This window comes from Globicephala melas, chromosome 2, assembly GCF_963455315.2.
Source record: "Globicephala melas chromosome 2, mGloMel1.2, whole genome shotgun sequence".
NCBI lineage: Eukaryota > Metazoa > Chordata > Mammalia > Artiodactyla > Delphinidae > Globicephala > Globicephala melas.
Window position 1 is genome coordinate 142,888,933 of NC_083315.2, and position 24,887 is coordinate 142,913,819.

At 37.1% G+C, this 24,887-nt stretch overlaps 1 protein-coding gene across 15 annotated transcripts in view; it reads left to right on the forward strand.

Moving 5' to 3' along the window:
- The window catches only part of GPHN (gephyrin), a 623,627-nt gene that overhangs the window by 552,882 nt on the left and 45,858 nt on the right, over positions 1-24,887 (forward strand). For all 15 annotated transcript variants that reach the window (XM_060294925.1, XM_030855270.2, XM_060294927.1 and 12 more), the window contains one exon: positions 3,396-3,517. In XM_060294925.1, the coding sequence (XP_060150908.1) occupies positions 3,396-3,517 (122 nt within the window). The remainder of the gene's footprint in view (positions 1-3,395; positions 3,518-24,887) is intronic.

Consider the following 24,887-nt stretch of genomic DNA (forward strand, 5'->3'; position numbering starts at 1 on the left):
AAGATGAGAAGAGCAGATGTTTAGTAATCAGATGTTTGCCCTACCATGCAGGTAAGTCAGATAAAAAGTTATCTCTGGTAATGGCTCTCTTTCTGGGCCAGGCCCCCTATCTAAATTCTTTTAGTCAGTTAAGGGAGTAGTAAATGTTTTTATTGAGTCTGCTGGGTCTTGATTGCCTTCAGCTGAAAGTAATGCATGTGCCAAATGGGCACATTTGGAGGTGGCATATTCTGCTCCCCTTCAAAAACAAAATAAATTTCAGCTAACTTTGGGAGCTCAACAAAAAAGCATCAGAGTTTAATGTAAGTGCTGGACTTACCATCATAAAGACTCCCCTGAGCAAAGAGGCTCAGAAGACCTCAGTGAAGTGCAATGTAACCAATATGAGAATAGTGGTGGCATGAGGTCTTGCCTAAGTGTTGGTAGGGACCTTCATGACCATCATTGTCCTAATACAAAGGCCACCAAGGAAACCTGTTGATCATACAAAGCTGGATATATTAAAGTTTCTGAGCAAGGAAGAGCATCACCTTGAAAGTCTCAGTAGTGTCTCGAGAGGAAGAAGTTACAGAAGGATACTTACAGGATTTTGAGGACTGGGATTGGTCATGAGGTGGTTTTAAGGTAGTTAGTAAGTACAGTCTAGGCAGACTGATCACATTTTGTGAAATAGGTGAGTTGCTGAAACAATTGCATTTTATCTTTGGAGCACGAGTCCATATGGAGTTACCATGGTCTCTAATTGTCCATAATCTTATAGGACCATACAGGTCTGAACAAGCTTATGTTATAACAATTTGACTTAAGATAGTTTGTTACATATCATAGTTTGGTACAGTTTACCTGTTATGCAAGTAATCGTACAGTTTTGCAAGTAGATGTGTCTATTTTATTTCTCAGAAGGAAAGAGTCTGTCAGCAAGATAGCCAATTATAAGACTTTTGCAGAAATTCAGATATATTGAATGCCTGAAATTGGGGATGGGGAGGGTTGATAAGAGAGTGAATAAAAATGTAGTGTCAAGGAGGAGATGGATTCCGTGTATAAAGCAGCAAAATATTAAAAAAAAAAAAAGATGGAGTAAGGATTAAGGATTGAAACCTTTGGGAAGATAGTGGACTACAAAAGGAAAAAAATAAAAGGCTAAATGTTTGAAAGCTGGAAATACAGTGGCACCATTGACAATAACAGAAACAGGAAATTGAAATTTAGTATGGGGTAGATAAGAAAGTAACAAGGTATCAAGATAATGGGTTATGTTTTTGTTTTCTTGTTTGTTTGTTTTGGGTTATGTTTTATTTTACTTTATATTGTATTTTTTCTTTTATATTTTAACTACAGTAAGTTTCAGGCATCATTCCAGAGATGACTAGAAGTATAAGAAGCTGGAAAATAAGATTACATTTTTAAAGAGGAATATTGTGAATTTATTCTAGTGTATGCAACCTTATAATCTTCCATTCGATTCTGTATGTTTTCTTTGAAAATACTTAAAATGCACTGGAAATCCCATACCCTCACTTAACTAGCTATTATTTCATTATGTCAATTTTACAGACAAACAACTGGTTCTCCAGTGATCGCTAATTGTTCTATTATTTCTGGAACTGTGTGCAGCAAAATAACAGAGAGGAACATGAATGGCAAAGAAACCACCCTAATAACGGGGAAATCTTATTACTCAGTTGGTGGTCAGTACCCTTTGTGAAAAAAATATTATATAACCATTCAGTTTTCTTTCTGCAGCAACTTGTCTGATTAATGGAGTTTAAAAGCTGCAAGCCTTGGCCTTATAAAATTATAAGTTCAATAACTGTGTGTTAATTAAGATCAGAAAATTAATCTGTATTAGTACTGCAATAGCAATTTTCCAAGCTCTCCCAGTGACAAAGGATGAAAGTGAGTTGCAGTGTCACATGGGATCTGATTAAGTTAGATTAGTGCAGTATTTGAAGGGAAGTCTCCCAGGTGACAGTGAATAAGATGATCAAAGTTTTTCTGCAGATATTTTAAGGGGACAGTTGTTTGCAAAGCTACTACTTTTCCAACATAAAGCCAAAGGTCCAGCCACATGGTATCACTAATGAGTCAGAAGGAAGACTAAAGGGGCTTTAGGTCATTGTTTGGCAGAACTGAGATACAAAACCCTGGGTATTGGCCATATTAACAGCCTAAGCATCTGAAATGTGCAGGCTTGCCTTCAACCTCCTAAGATAATATTCCAGATTTTCTCACTTCAAAGATGTACTTTTTTTTCATTTTGTAATTTTCAGAAATCAAAGTATATCTTAAAATTGTGTAAATTAAACTTGCATGTTGTATGTGTCTGTGTGTGTTAGGGACCTCCTACTCTTAAGTATTTTATAATCTAATAAATGTAAATCTGTGTTCACGTTATAAACTGATTCCATCCATACTAGCACCTAGGAGTAACAATATGAGAACAATTGGGGGGAATTAGGTGCTCTTTCAATATCATGTATCATAAAGAAAGGACAGAGAATTGTTTTTATTGTATATTTATCTATGTTAACTGAGTGTTCATTATCTCAGTCCTAACAACTGCCTTTCAAGGTAGTTTTATTACTATATATTATAAATGAGAAAATTATGGCATAATGTGTTTGGGCAACTTGAATTTGAACCTTATCTGAATAAGGTAGACTCTTGCTTGCTGCTACGCTACACTGCTTCATTGGAACATCCTAACATAAAGTAAGCTTCTTATAATTTTCTTCATTGACATATAATAGTAGATATTAAATCTCTAAAGGGTGATTCAGTTCAAAGTCATGGAATCATGGGTGTGTGCAGTTAAGTATTACTTGTTTAAGTTTGCTAATAGAGGCAAGATATCTGGCTCCCTTTCCTTCAAATAAGTTTAACTTCTTCGTTACTACTGATCCCACTTCACAAAAGAGATCAAAAGCTTGAAAGAAAAGATAAATGATCATTCTCTTCAGACTTGAGAATATCATGTCACACAGTCTCTTCCTCAAATATTCTCAGTGAAGGACAGATTAGAAAATAATAGTGGGAGGAAAAAAGAAAGTTGTTTTTTTTTTTTAACAACCAACCAGTAGAAAGGCAGCTATCTCCAGAGCACTATTCTGTCAAATTGTAGCCAAAGCTGGTGTGAATTTGGCCTGCTGTTTAGTCACCACTTAAATTTCTGCATGTTTTTTAATTCTGGAGGACTGTTTTCTGATCCTCCTATGCTTTCATTATTTATCAAAGATCCTTTAAGCATATATCTTCTATGGGCCAGATACTGTTATAGGTGCTAGATGTGCTAAACTCTGTTTACTAGATCTATTTTTTCCCCATTAACAATAGGCAATATTATCCTAAGAAAATAATTTGTAGTGGTTTTTTTTTTTTTTTTGGCTTTGTAGCTGCTAAATCCTGAAGATGACCTCTTACCAGGAAAGATTCGAGACAGCAATCGTTCAACCCTCTTAGCAACAATTCAGGAACATGGTTACCCCACAATCAACTTGGGAATTGTGGGAGACAAGTAAGTATTGGATTTTATTTTGAAGTTGTTATTGTACAAATATGAATTTTGGGAGTACTAACTAGGCGGGATTGTTGCTAAAGAGAAAGAAATTTAATACCATAATTTTCACTTATTTCATTCTTCAGAAGTCAAAGAATTATGGAGATGTCTATGTCCTTTAGCGATAGACATTTTCCTGGAATGCCTTTTACAATAGGAGAAATATGTTGCTCTGCTTTGGGTGTTATTCCTATTCATACTTTTACTTATGTCAAGAAAGATAGGGAAGACATGGGTGAGAAGAGTAAGAAGGAAATGTCAAAATTAGTACTAACTGATTCTTTGAAGTTTAAGTACAATTATTTTCTAGGACTTTTATATTGATTTTTGTATTCTTATAAAACCTGAGTTTCTCCAGGCTTCACCCACTTGTAAATACAAAGGGAGGCACATTGACTATAATTGCCCATCTCTGAGAGCATATTACCCCATTTACTAAATTAACTCAGCCCTCTGCTAAATTCTCCAAGTATTTCTATAAATTTCCAACTACGTCTCCAGCTCCAGCTGCACATGCAATCAAAAACAAGTCTGCTCTTTCTGAGCATCCCACTTCCATGCAACACTGCTGTTCAGCCATCTTTCACCAGGCACTATTTCCAGTTCACCAGAGGTGTGCCTGCTCTTAGTAACACTCAAACAACAGCCTGCTGGAGACAAAGCTAGGAGACATATCTGAGTGATGGATGCCCTGATGTATCTGTCACCCATAATTGCCCCTTTCTGTCTTATCACCACCTTGTCACTGAGCAAAGCTCATTATGCCTGGATCCTCCTTCCCTTAAGATGAGTGCTTTCCCAGGGCTCAAATATACTCTTGAAAAGGCTCTGTCCTACCATTTCACAAGGTATGCTGGGACTCCTATAAACCCCAGTTTAGGCTCAAACTGGACACAATGTAGTCCAAACCTGGAGCACAGCGTCTTGCTAGTAACCTGAAAGGCAGTAGTTATAATGTTAATCTCACCTTTTAAACTTCTCTTCTTTCCTCCTGATTTTTTTCTTTCTCTGTGGACACTGGAGTAGAGTCTGTGACACATATTTTCAAACATCATTTTATTTTTTTAATTCACCATTTGTATTTACCTGAAAGTTTAGTTCTAGAGAAGTCCATAGGTAAGTAACCAGCCAACTTAGAACCCATGCTGGTGAAGCCAGTGCTGCAGGTTACCTAGTATCACCCTGACCCAGTCTCCGTAGCCCTGGGAAGGGATAGAAAGAACCCAGTGAAAAAAAGCAGGGAGGGTTGAATTTGGACCTGACTGGTAACCCATCCTTTCATATATATAAACTTCCAAGCATCTAAAAATTATCCTGATGCAGATACACCTTTAAAGAAGGCAAAAAGTAATTTCTGAGAGGAGGTAGGATGAATCCAAGAGTTCCAACAGCACAGAACAGACCTGAAACTCTAGGGAACAAACGCACCAGATTTAGAATTTGTTTCCCAGCCACTGCTGACTTTGGCCCTGCCTCCAAGTGCATTAATGAGCTCTAAGAACTATTATAAGGTAAAAGGTGCTTTTTGTTTGTGTGTATCATTTTTACCTTATGCTGTCTTGACTATAATTCTGTTCATTCTCTCCTCCTAATGTTGTACTTTTGTATTAAAATAAAAAGCTAACTTGATATATACTATATATGCTGCCATTACCTTACTACAAAGGCCAAAACACCATTGAAAGGTTCCTATGTTGATATGCTAATATTTGATTTTCTAGGACCAGCTGTTGATTCGTTGTAGACATTTCCTAATAATTAATGTTGCTATTACATGTAACTTCAAAATGTCCCTTGAAACAACAGCATATAAAGAACAACAAAACTTATAAGCAAGATATAGGCAATTTTGAGAATATGTACATCTTTAGTATATTCTTTTCTTGGATTTAATACCTTACATAAAACTGAGAACAATTTTTTTTAAAATACAATTGATGCAAATCTAAACTTTCTCAGCCTTAGAGTGCTGTATTGAAGAGGCCCAGAGTAAATGGTTTAAAATGCAGAGGTGGAATGTGGGAGGAAAGAATTTATAACTGTTCAGATGGAAATCTGTGCTGGGAATTTAGCAAAGGAAACAACGCACATTTAATCTGCAGCCTGTTGATATTCTGTGAAGGTTGTCTCCCTCTTCATCCTTCTCTTTCCTATATAGCCGTTTGCTAGTGAAAGCTAATGTTGTTATACAGAAGCCTCTATGTGAAGCTCTCCAGGGAAACAAGCAGGGTCACGGGAGAAACTACCCTATGTTTAAAGCAGGGAGAGAAATAGCTCAAGAATGTCAGCAAGCACAGAACCCTTACTCAGCTATGCCAGATAAGAGTAGGGAGTAAGAGTGCTATTCTTGTTACTTTTAAAAGGTTTCAGTCTGGGTTTAAATTCTGTATGATTCTACTTCTTAGCTCTTATTCTTATCACCTACCATGACTTTAACAATAAATGTTAAAATTGAAGGGTAAGACTCTATAACTTATTTGGATTGACCTGGATGAATTTTGCCTTTGTTTCTTGTACATTTCATTTAAAAAGAGGGTACAGTGGAGCTTATGGGAGGGGTGCTTCAAATACGTGAGCATTAACTACATTTTTAAAACATCCATTTTTAACTATTATGTGAATATTAAAACACATTCCTTAGACATATTTTCTCTCATTGTGTGGAACACAATACCATTGTGGTTCCTAGCGTTTTTCTCTAAAAAGACAAATTTTTTACAATGTAAAAAAAATTCTATTGAGGTATAATTTACAATGTTATATTAGTTTCAGGTGTACAACATAGTGATTCAGAATTTTTATAGATTATACATCATTTAAAGTTATAAAATATTGGCTGTATTCCTGTGCTATACAATACATCCTTGTAGCTTATTTATTTTATACATAGTAGTTTGTACCTCTTAATCCTCTACTCCTTAATCCCTCTTCTCTTCCCTCTCCCCACCGGTAAACACTAGGTTTTTTTTCGATATATGTGGGTCTGTTTCTGTTTTGTTATACTCACTAGTTTGTTTTATTTTTTAGATTCCACATATAAGTGATATCATACAGTATTTGTCTTTCTCTATCTGACTTATTTCACTAAGCATGATACACTCCAGGTCCATTCATGTTGTTGCAAATGGCAAAAGTTTTTTCTTTTTCATGGCTGAGTAGTATTCCATTGTATATACCACATCTTCTTTATTCATTCATCTGTTGATGGACTTTTAGGTTACTTCCATATCTTGGCTGTTATAAATAATGCTGCTGTGAACACTGGGGTACATGTATCTTTTCAAATTAGTGTTTTGGGATATATACCCAGGAATGGAGTGGCTGGGTCATATGGTAGTTCAGTTTTTAGTTTTTTGAGAAGCCTCCATACTGTTTTCCACAGTGGCTGTACCAATTCACATTCCCACCAACAGCATAGAAGGGTTCCCTTTTCTCCATATTCTCACCAACATTTGTTACTTGTGGTCTTTTTGATAAAAGCCATTGTGGCAAGTGTGAAGTGATATCTCATTGTGGGTTTGATTTGCATTTATCAATGATTAGCAGTGTTGAGCATCTTTTCATGTGCCTATTGGCCTTGTGTATGAAAAAGACTAGCTTTTAAACCCAGAGATGTTCATTGAACTTGCCCAGCAATATACAAGTTAGTGGCAGAGGTGGAAATGGAATCTAAGTTTCTTGAAAGTAACAATCCACAATTCTCATTATGAAGACAAGATAATATCATTATGAAGATATTTCATTTTAGCTAGAACAGGAAGGATAAATAGGATTTGTGTATTTAGAAAAAGAGAGTATGTTAACCAAGTAGGAAACGGAATGAACAAAAATAGAGAAGTAGAAAGAATAGTTTACTCAGGTCAGGCCAGACTGTTTAGAGTAGGAGGTTCAGGTAAAAGGATAATATGTGTAAATTTGGTAGAAATTTGAAGCCAGATTTTGAAAGGTTTTGTAATCCAGGCAGCACTACCCAATTTGGTTAAATTTGCAGCTTTTTTAAAAAGCAGAATTAACATAGTAAACCATATTTTGGAAAGATAATTTGCCCAAGTTGTATCACATGAGCTAAAGTTGGAGACCTACTAGAAATAAGAACAACAATACAGTTTGTTTATTCATTGTTCAGTTAGTCAGGAAGTATTAATTGTGTACCTATTTGAATCACCTGGAGATCTTATTAAACATGCTGATTGTGATTCAGCAAATCTGGAGTGGGCCAAGATTTTGCATTTCTAACAAGTTCCCAAGAATACCAAGCCACTGGTTCATGGATCACAGGAAGTAACAAGGGTGTGGTAAACTTAATCATGATTCTACTATGAACTTTTAACCAAAGGCTCTTGAAGATTCAAAACTGAAATAGATATAGATCTTGTCCTTAAAATTACATGTACTGTAAATGCACTATAAACTACAGCCTAGTTATAAAGATGTTTTAGAAAGTTCCAGAGCTTATGCTCAAATTTGGAAGTAGAATTTTTAAAAAAGAGATTAAATCGAAAGACATTTTGAAGGCTATTACATAGAACAGAAGGGTGTCAGTGTTGATTCATCTTCATCTGGATTGCAAAGCCTCATCAAAATGGTATGTGTCTGTAAACACAAATAAAATGCCTGCATAACCCAGCTATTAGGTCTCTCTACCACAATTTTACATTCCTCTCCAGCAGTACACCATTTCAACTTCTTCATTCTCCATTTGTAGTTTATTCTTTCTTGTTTTGGCAGCTTCTCTTCCTATGCTCATTCCCAAATGGAAGTGTCACCATGGCTCACCCTTGACCTTTTTTCCTTCGAATTCTGTATGCTATTGACTCCCAGATCTTATCTCTGTCTTGAGCTCCATGCCTAGATCCACCTGCTTACTAGGTATATTTTCTTTAAGTTCAATAGGCAGAGCAAATTCAACATGTAAAATTAAATTCATTGGGCTTCCCTGGTGGCACAGTGGTTGAGAGTCTGCCTGCCGATACAGGGGACACGGGTTCGTGCCCCGGTCCAAGAAGATCCCACACGCCGCGGAGCGGCTGGGCACGTGAGCCATGGCTGCTGAGCCTGCGCGTCCGGAGCCTGTGCTCCGCAACGGGAGAGGCCACAATAGTGAGAGGCCTGCGTACCGAAAAATAAAATAAAAAATAAAAATAAATAAATTCATTTTCCTTCCTTTCCTTTCTCACTGCACCTCCCACTTCCATCTTACTGCATTTCTTTGAGTTCTTCTAGCTCAGTGACTGTGCCCACCAGCCACCCAGTCACCCGAGCCATAAGAAACCTGAATGGAAAGCTTCCGTCTCTCACTCAGCCCTATATTTAAATCCCATACAGTTTCCCTCATCAGTACTTCTGTACATTCCTATCTCTTCATTTCTACCATCCTGGCTTAGTTTGGGGCTCCGTTTACTTTTTGTCTAGGCACATGAGGCTATCCTCTTAACTGGTCTCCCTGCGTCAAGCCTTGTTTTCCTCTAACTCACCCTCTATTCTGCTACAAATATGATCTTTCCAAGGTGCCAATTATATACTTGTGGCAGAATTGGGGTTTTATTATATGTGGGTAAGTATACTCTAATAATCCAACAAACTTTTATGAAGTGTTATGCTATATCAGATGTTGTCTCAGTCTTTGGTACTACAGAAATGAGTAAGATAGTTATTAGTAAGAACTACAAAAAAGTTTTCAATTCTATTTCACTCCTGTCTTTCCTCCCCACCCAATCCACATCCATTTTCTCCAGCCTCCTCACTCCAAACATGCCAGTCTTTTCCTGGAAAGAGATACTAATCTTTACTTACTACCTACTATATATATAGTACTATACTACATTCTTTCACTTACTTATCTTATTTAGGCCTCATGAAACAACCAATCCAGATAAGTGTCTTTTATCCTCATTTTGTAGATAATAATATGAAGCTAAAAAAAATTAAATAAGCTGTTCAGAGTCATACAACTAGTAAAAGACAGAATGAGGAGTCCAACCTAGGCCTGTCAAACTCCAGGGTCTTTCTCCTTTTGCTGTACCATGCTGCCCTCTTAACTGGGCTTAGCACCCACAATTTATTAATATTAAGGTTAATAAACTAAATAGTCTATATCCATTTTAATAGATAAAACCCCTAAGTAAATAGTAACTATCAATATTTCAAAAGCCAGAGAGGAAAATTTAGTTTAAATTTTGAATTAAATATTGACTGTAGGTATGAATGAATTATAAGGACTTGAGTTGCAAAATTCTAGATCTTTAGGTGATATAGAAGTGGGAGAAAAAGGCAAGAGGATTTATTACAGTAGCTCAAGTTTACTTTCTGGACCCCTAAATAAAGCTTCTTATTCACTGTAAAATAGACACCTCTCCCTTCCATAAAGAGAAAATCCCCTTCCTTTTATAATTTCTTATTTTATCTTTCCTCCCACAACTACTAGAGCCACTTTTGCAGCATTTATTACCTCTGGGTAATTTGTTATAACAAGTTCATAGTATCTTCCAGGGGGTGGGAAGGAGTGGAGAGAGGAGAATGGGAAAGAGGAGAAGAGAGCGTGCATGCAATGTAAATAATGGTAATTTGGTATTCAGATCTACATTAATTCAATTTATAAATGACTGAGATTCACAAGTGGCTACCCTATTCTAACCTTTCCCCTACTCACCATCTAAGCTCCTCTATCAGTACTTTTAAGAGAAGGGAAGCTTTTTGAGAAGTGAAAGGGGAAAAGCCATGAACAGCAAGAAACTTTAAAAGAACAATTAATCTCCTTATTCCCTGACTCTCAAGACCCAGTCCGTTTAGGAGAGGTGTTTTATTAAGCCCAAATATCCTCCACATTGGCTAAATGTGTTTGTTCTGTTCACTTTGCTGTACTTCTTGATAATCTAATATTTAGAGGTGCATTTGTGTTTAAAAGTATTCTACCTGAGAGTGAGTTGTTCACATATTAATATTTAATAGTTCAAATCAGACATGCAACATCTGGGTAAATCTGCTGTCCTAAATAAACAGGAACTAATCACTTAGAACTTAGAGTTCTTTGACTCACAGGGCAAATCCTGAACAGGACCACATCAGAACCTTAGCATAGCAAGATACTGTAGGCATGGCAAGAAGTACCTTTGACAGCAGGAAAGGACTCTAGAAAGGTAGATAGGAAGATAACTTAAACAAATGCTTTCCATTTCAACATTCTTTCTTCAGTCTTCCACCTTGTTTCCAAAATTCAGGTTAATACTAAAGCATAATTCAGCAACATATTAGTAACATTATGAGCTAAATGAAGATTTGTTTTTAACTACCCTGGAGTCTTGCCCACCATCTGTAATATTATTTTTAAAGGAATGTGTTCCAGGTTCCAAACAGCCAATTTCTCATATAGACTCTGGGAACATAATCTGTGAGTTAGGAACTACCTGTGCGAAAAAAGACTCTCCTGAAGCAGTCAGCTTACTACTGACTGTATACTGTCTTTCAGTGCTGTTTAAGGAGTTGTATTGGGTTGGCAAAAAAGTGCCTTCAGTTTTTAAGTAAAAATAAAAGACACATTTTTCATTTTCACCAAGAACTTTATCAAGCAACATATTCACCCTTTTGTTCGACTACCTTTGCCATTTTTCAGGCAACTTTGTAATTCCATCTTCCCAAAACTTACCCTTTTGAGCAAAGAACTGTTCCAGGTGCCTTTTACAGTCTTCCAGGGAATTGAAATTTTTTCCATTAAGAGAATTTTTGAATAAATGGAAATCCAAAGGTGCAATGTCTGGTAAATACAGCGGATGAATCAGAACTTCCCAGCCAAGCTCTAACAGTTTTATCCTGGTCATCAAAGGAGCATGCGATCTTGAGTTATACTGATGGAAGATTATGCATTTTCTGTTGACTAATTCCAGACGCTTTTCGTTGAGTGCTGCTTCCAGTTGGTCTAACTGGGAGCAGTACTTGTTGGAATTAATCATTTGGTTTTCCAGAAGGAGCTCATAATAGAGGACTCCCTTCCAGTCCCACCATATATAAAGCATCATCTTCTTTGGGTGAAGACCGGCTTCTGGTGTGGTTGGTGGTGGTTCATTTCGCTTGCCCCACGGTCTCTTCCATTCCACATTGTCGTACAGTATCCGCTTTTCATCGCCTGTCACAATTTGTTTTAAAAACAGACCGTTTTCATTACGTTTAAGTAGAGAATCGCATGCAGAAGTATGGTCAAGAAGGTTTTCTTCACTTTATATGGAACCCAAACATCAAAGCGATTAACATAACTAAGCTGGTGCAAATGATTTTCAGCGCTTGATTTGGATATTTTGAGTGTCAGCTATCTCCCATGTGGTATGACGTTGATTGTTCTCAATTCATGTCTCCATTCTCGATTTGATCACTATCAACTTCAACTGATCTACCCAACCGTGAAGCATCGTCCAGCGAGAAATCTCCAGCACGAACCTTCGCAAACCACTTTTGACATGTTGGATCAGTCACAGTACTGCACAAATCTTTTTTTGCGTTTCAGTTGCGTTTTTACCTTTCGTGAAATAATAAAGCATAATATGCCGAAAATGTTGCTTTTTCTCCTCCATCTTCAATATTAAAATGGCTACAGGGCTTCCCTGGTGGTGCAGTGTTTGGGAGTCCGCCTGCCGATGCAGGGGACGCGGGTTCGTGCCCCAGTCTGGGAGGATCCCACGAGCCGCGGAGCGGCTGGGCCCGTGAGCCATGGCCGCTGAGCCTGCGCGTCCGGAGCCTGTGCTCCGCAGCGGGAGAGGCCACAGCGGTGAGAGGCCCGCGTACCGCAAAAAAAAAAAAAAAAAAAAAAAGACTACACAAAAATTCACAAATTTTGATAAGTCTTTTTTTAAATGCACACTGATATGACAGCTGTCACATACAATCAAACAAAATTGTTTAGAATGAAGGTAAAGGCAACTAAGTGCTGCTAGAGCCATCATACAGAAAAAAACGATCGAACCTTTTGGCCAACCCAATAATTAGTAGTAGGACGGTGAAACATTTTAAAATGGGTGTAACATGATCACCTTCTCTTCCTGGTCCAGTTCTATTATGAACTTCTTAGGCCATTGTTCTAGATATTCTAGGTATACGTTTTCTTTTTTCTTCTTTTTTATTTATTTTCTTGTTTATTTACTATTCTTTTTTATTGAAGCATAGTTGATTTACAATATTATACAAGTTTTAGGTGTACAACATAGTGATTCAAAAATTTTATAGATTATATTCCATAGTTATTATAAAATGTTGGCTATATTCCCTGTGCTATACAATACATACTTGTAGCTTGTCTATTTTGTACATAGTAGTTTGTACCTCTTAATCCTCTACCCCTATCTTGTCCCTCCTCCTTTCCCTCTCCACACTGGTAAACACTAGTTTGTTCTCTGTATCTGTGAGTCTGTTTCTGTTTTGTTATATTCACTAGTTTGTTGTATTTTTTAGATTCCGCATATAAGCAATAACATTCAGTATTTGTCTCTCTCTGTCTGACTTATATTATTAAGCATAATACCCTCCAGGTCCAGCCATATTGTTGCAAATGGCAAACTTCCATTCTTCTTTATGGCTGAGTAGTATTCCATAGTCTATATACACTACATCTTCTTTATCCATTCACCTGTTGATGGACATTTAGGTTGCTTCCAAACTTGGCCATTGTAAAGAATGCTGTTATGAACATTGGAGTGCATGTATCTTTTCAAATTAATGTTTTCATTTTCTTTGGATATATACCCAGGAGTGGAATGCTGGGTCATATGGTAGCTCTATTTTTATTTTTTTTGAGGCATCTCTGTACTGTTTTCCACAGTGGCTGCACCAATTTACATTCCCACCAACAGTGTACAAGGGTTCCCTTTTCTCCACATCCATGCCAACATTTGTTACCTGTGGTCTTTTTGATGATAGCCATTGTGACAAGTGCAAAATGATATCTCATTGTGGTTTCAATTTGCATTTCTCTGATGATTAGCGATGTTGAGCATCTTTTCTTCTGCCTCTTGGCCATCATATATCTTCATTGGAAAAATGTCTATTAAGTTCTTATGCCCATCTTTTAATCAGGGTGTTTGGGGTTTTTTTTTTAATATTGAGTTGTATGAGCTGTTTATATATTTTGGATATTGATCCCTTATTGGTCATATCATTTGCAAATATTTTTTCTCATTCCGTAGGTTCTTTTTTCATTTTGCCAATGGTTTCCTTTGCTGTGCAAAAACTTTTGAGTTTAATTAGGTCCCATTTATTTATTTTTGCTTTTGTTTCCTTTGCCTTAGGAGACAGCTCCAAAAAATTATTGCTACAATTTATGTCAAAGAGTGTTCTGGGTTTTCTTCTAGAAGTTTTATGGTTTCTGGTCTGACATTTAGGTCTTTAATCCATTTTTAGTTTATTTTTGTATATAGTATGAGAAAGTGTTCTACTTTAATTCTTTTACATATGGCTGTCCAGGTTTCCCAGCACCACTTATTGAAGAGACTGTCTTTTCTCCACTGTACATTCTTGCCTTCTTTGTCATAGATTAATTGACTACCACAGGGGCATGGGTTTATTTCTGGGCTTTCTATTATATTCCATTAATCTATATTTCTGTTTTTGTGCCAGTACCATACTGTTTTGATTACTGTAGCTTTGTAGTATAGGCTGAAGTCAGGGAGTCTGATTCCCCCAGCTCTGTTTTTCTTTCTCAAGATTGCTTTGGCTATTCAAGGTCTTTTGTGTTTGCATACAAATTTTAAAAATTTTTGTTCGAGTTCTGTGAAAAATGCCATTGGTATTTTTTAAGGATTACATTGAGTCTGTAGATTGCCTTGTGTTGTGTGGTTGTTTTAGTTCTTCCAGTCCATGAACACGGTGTATCTTTCCATCTGTTTGTGTGGTCTTCAATTTCTTTCATCAGTGTCTTATAGTTTTCTAAGTACAGATGTTTTACCTCCTTATGTAGGTTTATTCCTGGGTATTTTATTCCTTTTATTGTGATTATAAATGGGGTTGTTTCCTTAATTTCTTTTTCTGATCTTTTGTTGGTAGTGTATAGAAATGCAACAGATTTCTGTATATTAATTTTGTATCCTGCACCTTTACTGAATTCAGTGATGAGCTCTGGTAGTTTTCCAGTGGCGTCTTTAGGGTGTTCTAATGTATAGTATTATGTCATCTGCAACAGTGACAGTTTTACTTCTTCCCTTCCAATTCGGATTCCTTTTATTATTTTTCTTGTCTGATTGCTGTGTCTACAACTTCCAATACTATGGTGAAGAAAAGTGGTGAGAGTGCGCATCTTTGTCTTGTCCCTGATCTTAGAAGAAATGCTTTCAGCTTTTCACCATTGAATATAATGTTAGCTGTGGGCTTATCATATATGGCCTTATTATGTTGGGGTATGTACCCTCTATACCCACTTTATTGAGAGTTTTTATCATACATAAATGTTGAATTTTGTCAAAAGCTTCTTCTGCACCTGTTGAGATGATCATATAGTTTTTATTCTTCAATTTGCTAATGTGGTGTATCACACTGATTGATTTGCAGATATCAAGCCAGCCTTGCATTCCTGGGATAAATCTCACTTGATCATGGTGTGTGATCCTTTTAATGTACTGTTGGATTTGGTTTGCTAATATTTTGTCCAGGATTTTTGCATCTACATTCATCAGTGATATTGGTCTGTAATTTTTTTGTGTGTGTGATATCTTTGTCTGTATTGGTATCGGGGTGATGCTGACCTCATAGAATGAGTTTAGAGGCATCCTTCCTCTGCAATTTTTCGGAATAGTTTGAGGAGGATAGATGTTAATTTTTCTCTAAATGTTTGGTAGAATTCACCTGTGAAGCCATCCGGTCCTGGACTTTCGTTTGTTGGAAGTTATTTGGTTACTAATTCAGTTTCATTACTGGCAATTGGTCTGTTCATGTTTTCTAATTCTTCCTGGTTCAGTCTTGGGAGATTGTACATTTCTAGGAATTTGTCCATTTCTTGCAGGTTGTCCATTTTATTGGTACATAGTAGTTTTTATAATCTCTTATGATCCTTTGTATTTCTGTGGTATCGGTCATAACTTTGCCTTTTTCATTTCTGATTTTATTGATTTGGGTCCTCTCTCTTTTTTCCTGATGAGTTGGCTAAAGTTTTACCCAATTTGCTTATCTTTTCAAAGAACCAGCTCTTAGTTTCATTGATCTTTCCTATTGTTTTTTCAGTCTCTATATCTTTTATTTCTGCTCTGATGTTTATGATTTCTTTCCTTCAACTAACTTAGGTTTTTGTTTGTTCTTTTTCTACTTCTTTCAGGTGTAAGATTAGGTTGTTTATCTTAGATTTTTCTTGTTTCCTGGGGTAAGCTTGTATTGCTATAAACTTCCCTCTTAGAATTGCTTTTACTGAGTTCCATAGATTTTGGATTATTGTGTTTTCGTTTTCATTTGTCTCCGGGTATTTTTATTTCTTTCATTTTTTCAGTAATCCATTGGTTGTTTAATAGCATATTGCTTAGCCTCCATGTGTTTGTGTCTTTTGCAGTTTTATTTTTTCTTGTATTTGATTTCTAGTCTCATAGTATTATGGTCAGAAAAGATGTTTGATATTATTTCAATTTTCTTAAGTTTACCGAGGCTTGTTTTGTGGCCTAGCATGTCATCTGTCCTGGAGAATGTCCCATGTGCACTTGAAAAGAATTTGTATTCTCCTACTTTTGGATGAAATGTTCTCTATATATCCATTAACTCCATTTGATCTAATATATCATTTAAGTCCAATGTTTTCTTATTGATTTTCTATCTGGATGATATTTCCATTAATGTGAGTGGTTTGTTAATGTCCCCTACTGTTACTGTGTTACTGTAAGTTTCTTCCTTTATGTTTGTTAATATTTGCTGTATGTATTTTGGTGCTCCTATGTTCGGTGCATATATATTTACAATTGCTATATCTTCCTGTATTGATCCCTTGATCATTATGTAACATCCTTCTTTTTCTCTTGTACAATCTTCGTTTCAACATCTATTTTGTCTGGTATAAGTATTGCTACCCCAGCTTTTCTTTTGATTTCCATTTGCATGGAGTACCTTTTTTTCATCCCCTCATGTTCAGTCTGTGTGTGTCTTTAGATCTGAAACAAGTCTCTTGTAGGCAACATATATATAAGTCTTGTTTTTGTATTCATTAAGCCATTCCGTGTCTTTTGATTGGAGCATTTGGTCCATTTACACTTAAAGTCATTATGGATAGGTATGTATTTATTGCCATTTTGTTATTTGCTTGGGGGTTGTTTTTGTAGTTCTTTTTTGTTCCATTCTTCTTTTGTTCTCTTCCCTTGTGGTGTGATGGCTATCTTTATTGTTATGTTTGGATTCCTTTCCTTTTTCTGTGTATCTATTATAGATTTTTGGTTTGTGGTTACCATGAGGTTTATATATATAGCAATTTACATATATATATGTATACGTGATTATTTTAAGTTACTGATCTCGTAAGTTCAAAAACATTTTAACAACCCTGCATTTTTACTCACCTTCCCTCAAAATTACTATTTTTAACATCATATTTTATGTCTGTTTGTTTTGTGAATCCCTTAACTGCTTATCATGGATATAAATGATTTTGCTACTTTCGTCTTTTAACCTCCTTACTTGCTTTGTATGTGGTTGACTTTTACTGTATATTTGCCTTTATGATGATCTTTTTCCTTTCATAATTTTCATGTTTCTAATTGTGGCCTTTTCTTTTTCACTTAGAGAATTCCCTTTAACATTCATTGTGAAGCTGCTTTGGTGGTGCTGAACTCTTTATGTTTTCCTTGTCTGTGAAACTTTTGATCTCTTCATCAAATTTGAATGAGAGTCCTGCCAGGTAGAGTATTCTTTGTTGTAGGTTTTCCCCTTTCATCACTTTAAATATATTGTGCCACTCCCTCTGGCCTGCAGAGTTTCTGCTGAAAAGTCAGCTGATAGCCTTAGGGGAGTTCCTGTGTATGTTATTCATTGCTTTTCCCTTGCTGCTTTTAATATTCTCTCTTTATCTTTAATTTTGCTATTTTAATTACTAGTGTGTCTTGGTGTGGTCCTCTTTGGGTTGATCCTGTTTGGGACTCTCCATGCTTCCTGGGCCTGGTTGTCTGTGTCCTTTCCCAGGTTAGGGAAATTTTCAGCTGTTACGTCTTCAAATATGTTCTTTGCCACTTTCTCTCTCCTCTTCTCCTCTGGGACCCCTATAATGAAAATGTTAATACATTTGATGTTATCCCAGAGGTCTCTTAAATTGTCCTCATTTTTTAAATTCTTTTTTCTTCAGCTTTAGTGATTTCCACTAGTCTGTCTTCCAGCTCACTGATCTGTTCCTCTGTATCACCTAGTCTACTGTTGATTCCTTCTAGTGTATTTTTCATTTCAGTTATCATGTTCTTCATCTCTGGTTCTTCTTTATATTTTCTAAGTCATTGTCAAAAAATTCTAACTTCTCACTCTGTTCATCCATTCTTCTCCCTAGTTCTTTGATTATCTTTACGATCATTACCTTGAACGCTTTCTGGGGTGCATTGCCTATCTCCATGTCACTGAGTTCTCCTTCTGGGGTTTTATCTTGTTCCTTCATTTGGAACATGTTTCTCTATCACCTCATTTTGCCTTACTTGCTGTTTTTTATTTCTATGTATCTGGTAGGTTGGTTACATTTTCTGATCTTGAAGAAGTAGCCTTTTGTAGAAGACTTCCTATGTATCCCAGCAGTGCACCCTCCTCTGGTCACCAGAGCTATGTGCTATAGGGGTGTCCCCTATGTGGGCTATGTAGGTCCTTCTGTTTCAGCAGGCTGACTACTCTGGGCAATCTGGTAGGTGTGACTGGCCCCCAGTTTTGTTGGTTACCAGGCGCTGCCTTGTACAGAGCTGCCAGCTACTGGTTGGTGGGGCTGGGTCACAAGACAGCTAGCTGCAGAATCCCAGGGTGTCCAGGGCTATTGCTGGCTCACTGGTGGGTGAAGTCGGAGTCCAGGACATCCTGGGGCTGGTACCCACCTACCAGTGGGTGAAGCCAAGTCTTGGAGCTAGTGCTGGCCCATTGGCAGGGTTTGGCTGCAGGGCCCGGTGGTCCCAGAGCTGGTGTCAGACCACTGGTCATTGGGGCATTCCTGACACAGCTGGCTACGGAGTCCAGGATGTCCCAAAGCTTGTGTTGGCTTGCTGTTGGGCAGTGTAGGGGCCCAGCCAGTCCCAGGGCAGGTAGTGGCCTGCTGGTGGGTGGTCTGGGTCCTGCCACAGTGGGCTGTGGAGCTGCAGTTGTCCCAGGCCTAGCATTCTCGTCCAAGGTTCCTGCTATTGCGTGAGACTGCTCCCAAGGCTAAAACAGGCACACTGGTAGGTGGGATCAGGACCCAGGGGATTCTGAGGCTGGTGCCTGCCCACTACTAGGTGGAACTGTGTCCCAGTATCTCTGACTGCAGAGTCTTGGGGGTCTCAGGTCTAGTGCCTATGCAGTGGTGTGTGGGGACAGGTCCTGTGCCCTCAGTTGGGCAGGGCCGTGTCCAGGGGTGGCTGTGGGCTCAGGGGATCTTAAGGCAGCCTGTATGCTGGTGAGTGGAGCTGTGTCCTGGCTCAGTTAGTTGCTTGACCCAAGGCATCGCAGTACCAGTGCCTACAAGCTTGATGGGCAGAGGTGTGGCTGGGTATTGAGACTAATAAGCTAGAGGGAGGATTCCAAAATGGCATTTGCCAGCACCAGTGTCCACGTAGCAGAACAAGCTCTCAAAAATGGCTGTCGCCAATGTCTGTTTCCCCAGGGTGATCTCCAGTTGTCTCCTGCCTCTCCAGGAGACTCTCCAAGATCAGCAGGTAGGTCTGACCCAGGCTCCTTTCAAATTACTGCTTCTTCCCTGGGTCCCAGAGCATGTGAGATTTTGTGTGCCCTTTAAGAGTTTAGTCTCTATTTCCCACAATCCTCTGGGACTCCTGAAAGCAAGCCCCGCTGACCAACAGAGCCAAATGTTTTGGGGGCTCGTCTTCCTGGTACAGGACCCCCAGGCTAGGGAGCTTGATGTGGGACTCAGACCCCTTGCTTCTTAGGGAGCACCTCTGCAATTTTAATTATTCTCCCATTTGTATGTCACCCACCTGGGGGTTTGGGTCTTGACTCTACTATGACTTCACCCCTCCTACCCATCTTGTTGTGCTTCCTTCTTTATGTCTTTAGTTATAGTATCTTTTCTGGTAGGTTCTGGTCTTTTTCATTGATAGTTGTTCTGTAAATAATTCTAAAATTTTTGTGCCTGAGAGGAGGTGAGTCCTGGATCCTTCTACTGTGCCATCTTGGGAACGCCACCTGCCCAGCTATACATTTTTAATGTAACTTTTGTTTTTTTTTTTTTTTTGACCTAGCCTCATGGCATGCGGGATCTTAGTTCCCCGACCAGGGATCAAACCCGCACCCACTAGAGTGGAAGCGTGGAGTCTCAACCACTGGACTGTGAGGGAAGTCCCTAATGTGACTCTTTAATCTTAGAACAAGTAAACATTCATTGAAGAAAATTTAGAAAATATAGATTTTTTTTAAAGCAAAGGAAATTAACACATCATCCTGTTACCCAACATTACTCTTCTTCTATTCTTTAATTCTGTGCATGTATACAGTTTATGTGTATGTGAATGTGTATTAAAAAACAAAGAAATTATACTTATTTTTGCCTTCCATTTTCCTTCCCTCCATTTTTATACTCAGTATACTATAAACATCTGTCCATATCATTACATAGTACTCCGCTATGTCATTTTAATGCCTACATATTATTCTCTAGTAAAAAGTATAATTTGACTGATTTAATGTCTGACAACAATCGCTTGTTGTCAGACATTAGATTGTTCCTAATCTTTCTCAATTGTGAGTAATTGATGAAGACCTTTATAACTAAATCTTGGCATACACCCACAATTATTTGAGAGTGTTTTTAAATTTTTTATTTTATTAGCTTTACGACCATTTGTTGAGTGTCTGCCGTATGCAAAGCTATATTGATACCAGGGGTAAAATGATAAATAAAACAACTGCTATCCTCAACTGCTTGCTGGTAGGCATGTGAAACAAGTTGTTCATGGCTTTATCCTTAGCATTTAGAACGTTGCCAGCACATAGTAGCTACTCAATAAATGCCAGGAAGTAACAGGAAAGGAAAGAGGGGGGCACTGAATATGGTCTGAATATGAAACTAGTCAAACCTAGTGATTTCAAACTGGCACAAATTAGTTTGTGTTTACAGGGGTAAACTATAATACTTCTAAGCTACATCCTATTTCTACTTTGAATATGGAACAGTAGATATCCTAGTTTTCTTTTCCCCATGGCTGGTTCAATAACCTGTTAGCTTCCTTTTGTTCTCCTAGGCAGCAGGAAATACTGTTTCCCTACTGTGGTGGAAGTCTAAGACAAATGAGGATGTTTGCATACGTACATAAGTACAGAGTATTATATGTGCCATGACAATTGTGGCCAGACTTGGTTAAGATATTGGTCATTTAGCACATATGTGCTTCTCTGTTTTTACATTTTTTCTCTTTTCCCTCAGTGTCCTGATGTGGCCTAAACAGGGTGGGAAAAGGATTTGTTCATATTGAGCCAGTGTTGTTTTCTTTCCCAACATGTAAGCTCCATGAAATCCAGGACAAGGTATGTCTTGGTAACCCTATGTCTATAGCACTTAGTAGGAGTACCTCTTCTAGATTAGACAACTCTGCTATCTTTTCCTATACCATCCTCCTTTTCCATGGAACCTAGAAACTTCCAACTGTGCAACTGTCCAGACCCTGTTACAGGGTCCCTTCAAAGTGAGTACAAAAACCTTAGCCATAGGAGCAGACCAGAAAATATGGCACTGACAACAAAATTATATTGGTAACTGAGGTACCTCAGAAAAAAATGCATGATATAAAGCTTTGCACCTAGGATGATTCATTTTATATTTCTGAAGAATGTGGGGCAGGACGGGGGAACAGAATTCCAAATGAATTTAGGAAGCTTCTAACTTTAAAAGTTGGGGAGCTGCTCCCACTGGCTTACATGATCTTACACATTAACATCTTTTTTTTTTCCCAAAAAATAATTTTTATTGTCACTCTCATTCACTTCACACACAGTTAATTCTTCCAAGCCATCTTTCACAAAAGGTAAAATGTTTTTCCAGAGTAACATATATGCATTCTGGCACCCGAAAATTTAAGTACAAAATGACTCATTATATTGTGAGGAGCAGGATGGTGATGATTTTAAAGAATCTGTCCAGTTCATGAATATAAACCAATTAACATATCGAGTTCAATGCTTAAAACTACATCTCTGAGGGGTGTTGTCATGTGCAGTAGCAAAGGGAACAGAGTGAGGGACTCAGTTCTCAGTGGGTACATCTCTTCATGCTCCAAAAAGTACTAGATGGTCACAGCAGGTATTAAAAGAAAAAAAAAAAACTACTATAATAAAACATGTCATGCATTCTATCAGGCCAAAAGAAGTAGAGTAACAGAGTGAAAACAAGGTAGATTTGGGGGATTTAATCATTCAATAGATATTAACATCCAAACATTACACATTAACTTCTTAAATATACCAAACAGTAATTATGATTCAAGTACACAAAATCCATTCGAGGAAATCGTTTTAAATAAAGTTCAGCATTGATTAAATTTATATCATTCCTAAAACTGAGTTTTAACTATTGAGCTGTTTATATTTCTACATAAGTTTTGAAACAGCTTGGTGTAAGGTAGCTAACAAACTGCTGACTTAGACTTTCTAGCCTTTCAAGGCCTGAAAGGCTGGGAAATTCCCTTAATTAAGAAAAGAATTCCCCCTTCTGGAAAATTGCCATCACAGAAGCCTGCCCCACTCAAGTCATGCTGGGCTTGCTTGGTTCTGTCATAAATTGATGTTTTGGATTTAAATTGCCTGCTCCTGCTGCTGCCAATTTGTGAAGCTGCCTCTTCCCAGGGAAGCGTAAAACAGAAGGGGAACAGGCACGGAGATAGCAAATTGGATTCTTATAAAACTGACACATTTAGCAGGAATTATCAAGATAGACTTAACAGAGCCCAGTGCCTTACATCCTCCAATTTGTGAACCAAACATATCCTAGCTTCCTAGTGCTTATTTTATAAAACTAGAAATTTCATATTATCAGAATTTAGATCTGAATTTAAATGGTTCTTATCCTCTTTATAAACTGCCAGCTTCCCTTATGGAATAAAGTTTTAATTTTTAAGTCAACATAATGGATTTATTTTCTGATCATTTATCAACAGAGGTCTCTCATTTTCTATTGGTTAACCAAAAATATTTTTTTTACCATAAAAAACATGTGTTTATTGACAAGAGATTCTTCCCATTCTTAATGACAGACTTTTTAGTGGCTACTACATTCGCCTTTTTTAATCCTTAAGAGCTGCTATTACAGTTGATGTTACTGTTTCTTCCAAGAATTACCTCTAGGTATTACTGTAATTTTCGAAATGTTTTTCTCATATGACCTGACTCCCATAAAGAGTAATATGTCCAGAAAGCCTTTCCTAATTATCCCAAACCAATTCTGATCATTCTATTCCACTCAACATTTATAACATTTCTTTTTATATGTATTTTCACTTTAATTAATGTATTTTAAGTTCAATCAGTGTTAATTTATTTGCTCATTTTATTCAGTTTTCTAAATTTTGTCACATGTTTTCTGCACTGGTTTGTACATTTAAAGGCAGTGACCATACTTTGTTCTGTTTTATATGACTCCATAGTACCTGAAAACCCAGTGAGACTGAAGGAGGACTAAATGATGACTATATGTAGTATATAGTTTGATCCTATACATGAAGTAGACACCCAGAAAATATTTATAGTTCAGGAATTTATCCTTGACCTCTGAAGAAATTAGTATATGATTAGTTTATCCTCAACTATTTTTTTTTGGTTATCTTGGTATGATCAACTGCCATTATTGTTTTAATCTCCAAATCCTAGAATTTTTTTCTCAGTCTCCTGCTGTCATCTTCACTCATCCTAAAATGATACAGCTCACAGTTGGTGTAACAGATGAAACAGGAAACTAATTAGCAGCTGTTGTCCATCTGTGTGTTTATATTAAATATGTTAAAATAAAACTGCATTTGCATTCTGAATACTCTAAGTCCATAAAATCTAATCTTGGGTAAAGGATCTGTCTTTGTTTTGACTTCTATAGTAGACTATGTGATAAAGCAAAAAAAAGTTTATCCCAGAATCAGTATTACAGTAACTTAAGGCAGATACAATTTTTTCCACTTTTATTGAGATATAATTGACATCCAGCACTATATAAGTTTAAGGTGTACAGTATAATCATTTGACTTATAGTAGTTCTATATTTAGTTTTCTAAGGACCCTCCATACTGTTCTCCATAGGATTGTACCAATTTACGTTCCCATCAACAGTGTAGGAGGGTTCCCTTTTCTCCACACCCTCTCCAGCATTTATTGTTTATAGATTTTTTGATGATGGCCATTCTGACCAGTGTGAGGTGATACCTCATTGTAGTTTTGATTTGCATTTCTCTAATATTTAGTGATGTTGAGCATCTTTTCATGTGCCTCTTGGCCATCTGTATGTCTTCTTTGGAGAAATGTCTATTTAGGTCTTCTGCACTGGGCATATATCCAGAGAAAATCATAATTTGAAAAGATACATGCACCACAATGTTCACTGCAGCACTATTTACAATAGCCAAGACATGGAAGCAACCTAAATGTCCTTCAACAGAGGAGTGGATAAAGAAGATGTGGTACATATATACAATGGAATATTACTCAGCCATAAAAAGAACAAAATAATGCCATTTGCAGCAACATGGATGGACCTAGAGTTTGTCATACTGAGTGAAATAAGTCAGACAGAGAAAGAAAAATATCTATATGATATCACTTATATATGGAATCTAAAAAAAATGGTACACATGAACTTATTTACAAAACAGAAATAGAGTCACAGATACAGAAAACAAACTCATGGTTACAAGGTGGGAAACATGGGGGAGGAATAAATTGGGAGATTGGGATTGACATATACACACTACTATATATAAAGTAGATAACTAATACGGACCTACTATATAGCACAGGGAACTCTACTCAATACTCTCTAATGACCTATATGGGAAAAGAATCTAAAAAAGAGTGGATATATGTATAACTGATTCACTTTACTGTACACCTGGAACTAACACAACATTGTAAATCAACTATACTCCAATAAAAATCTTTTAAAAATCATCTGACCACATCATGAAATGATTACCACAATAAATTTAGTGAACATCCATCATCTCGTATAGATATAAAA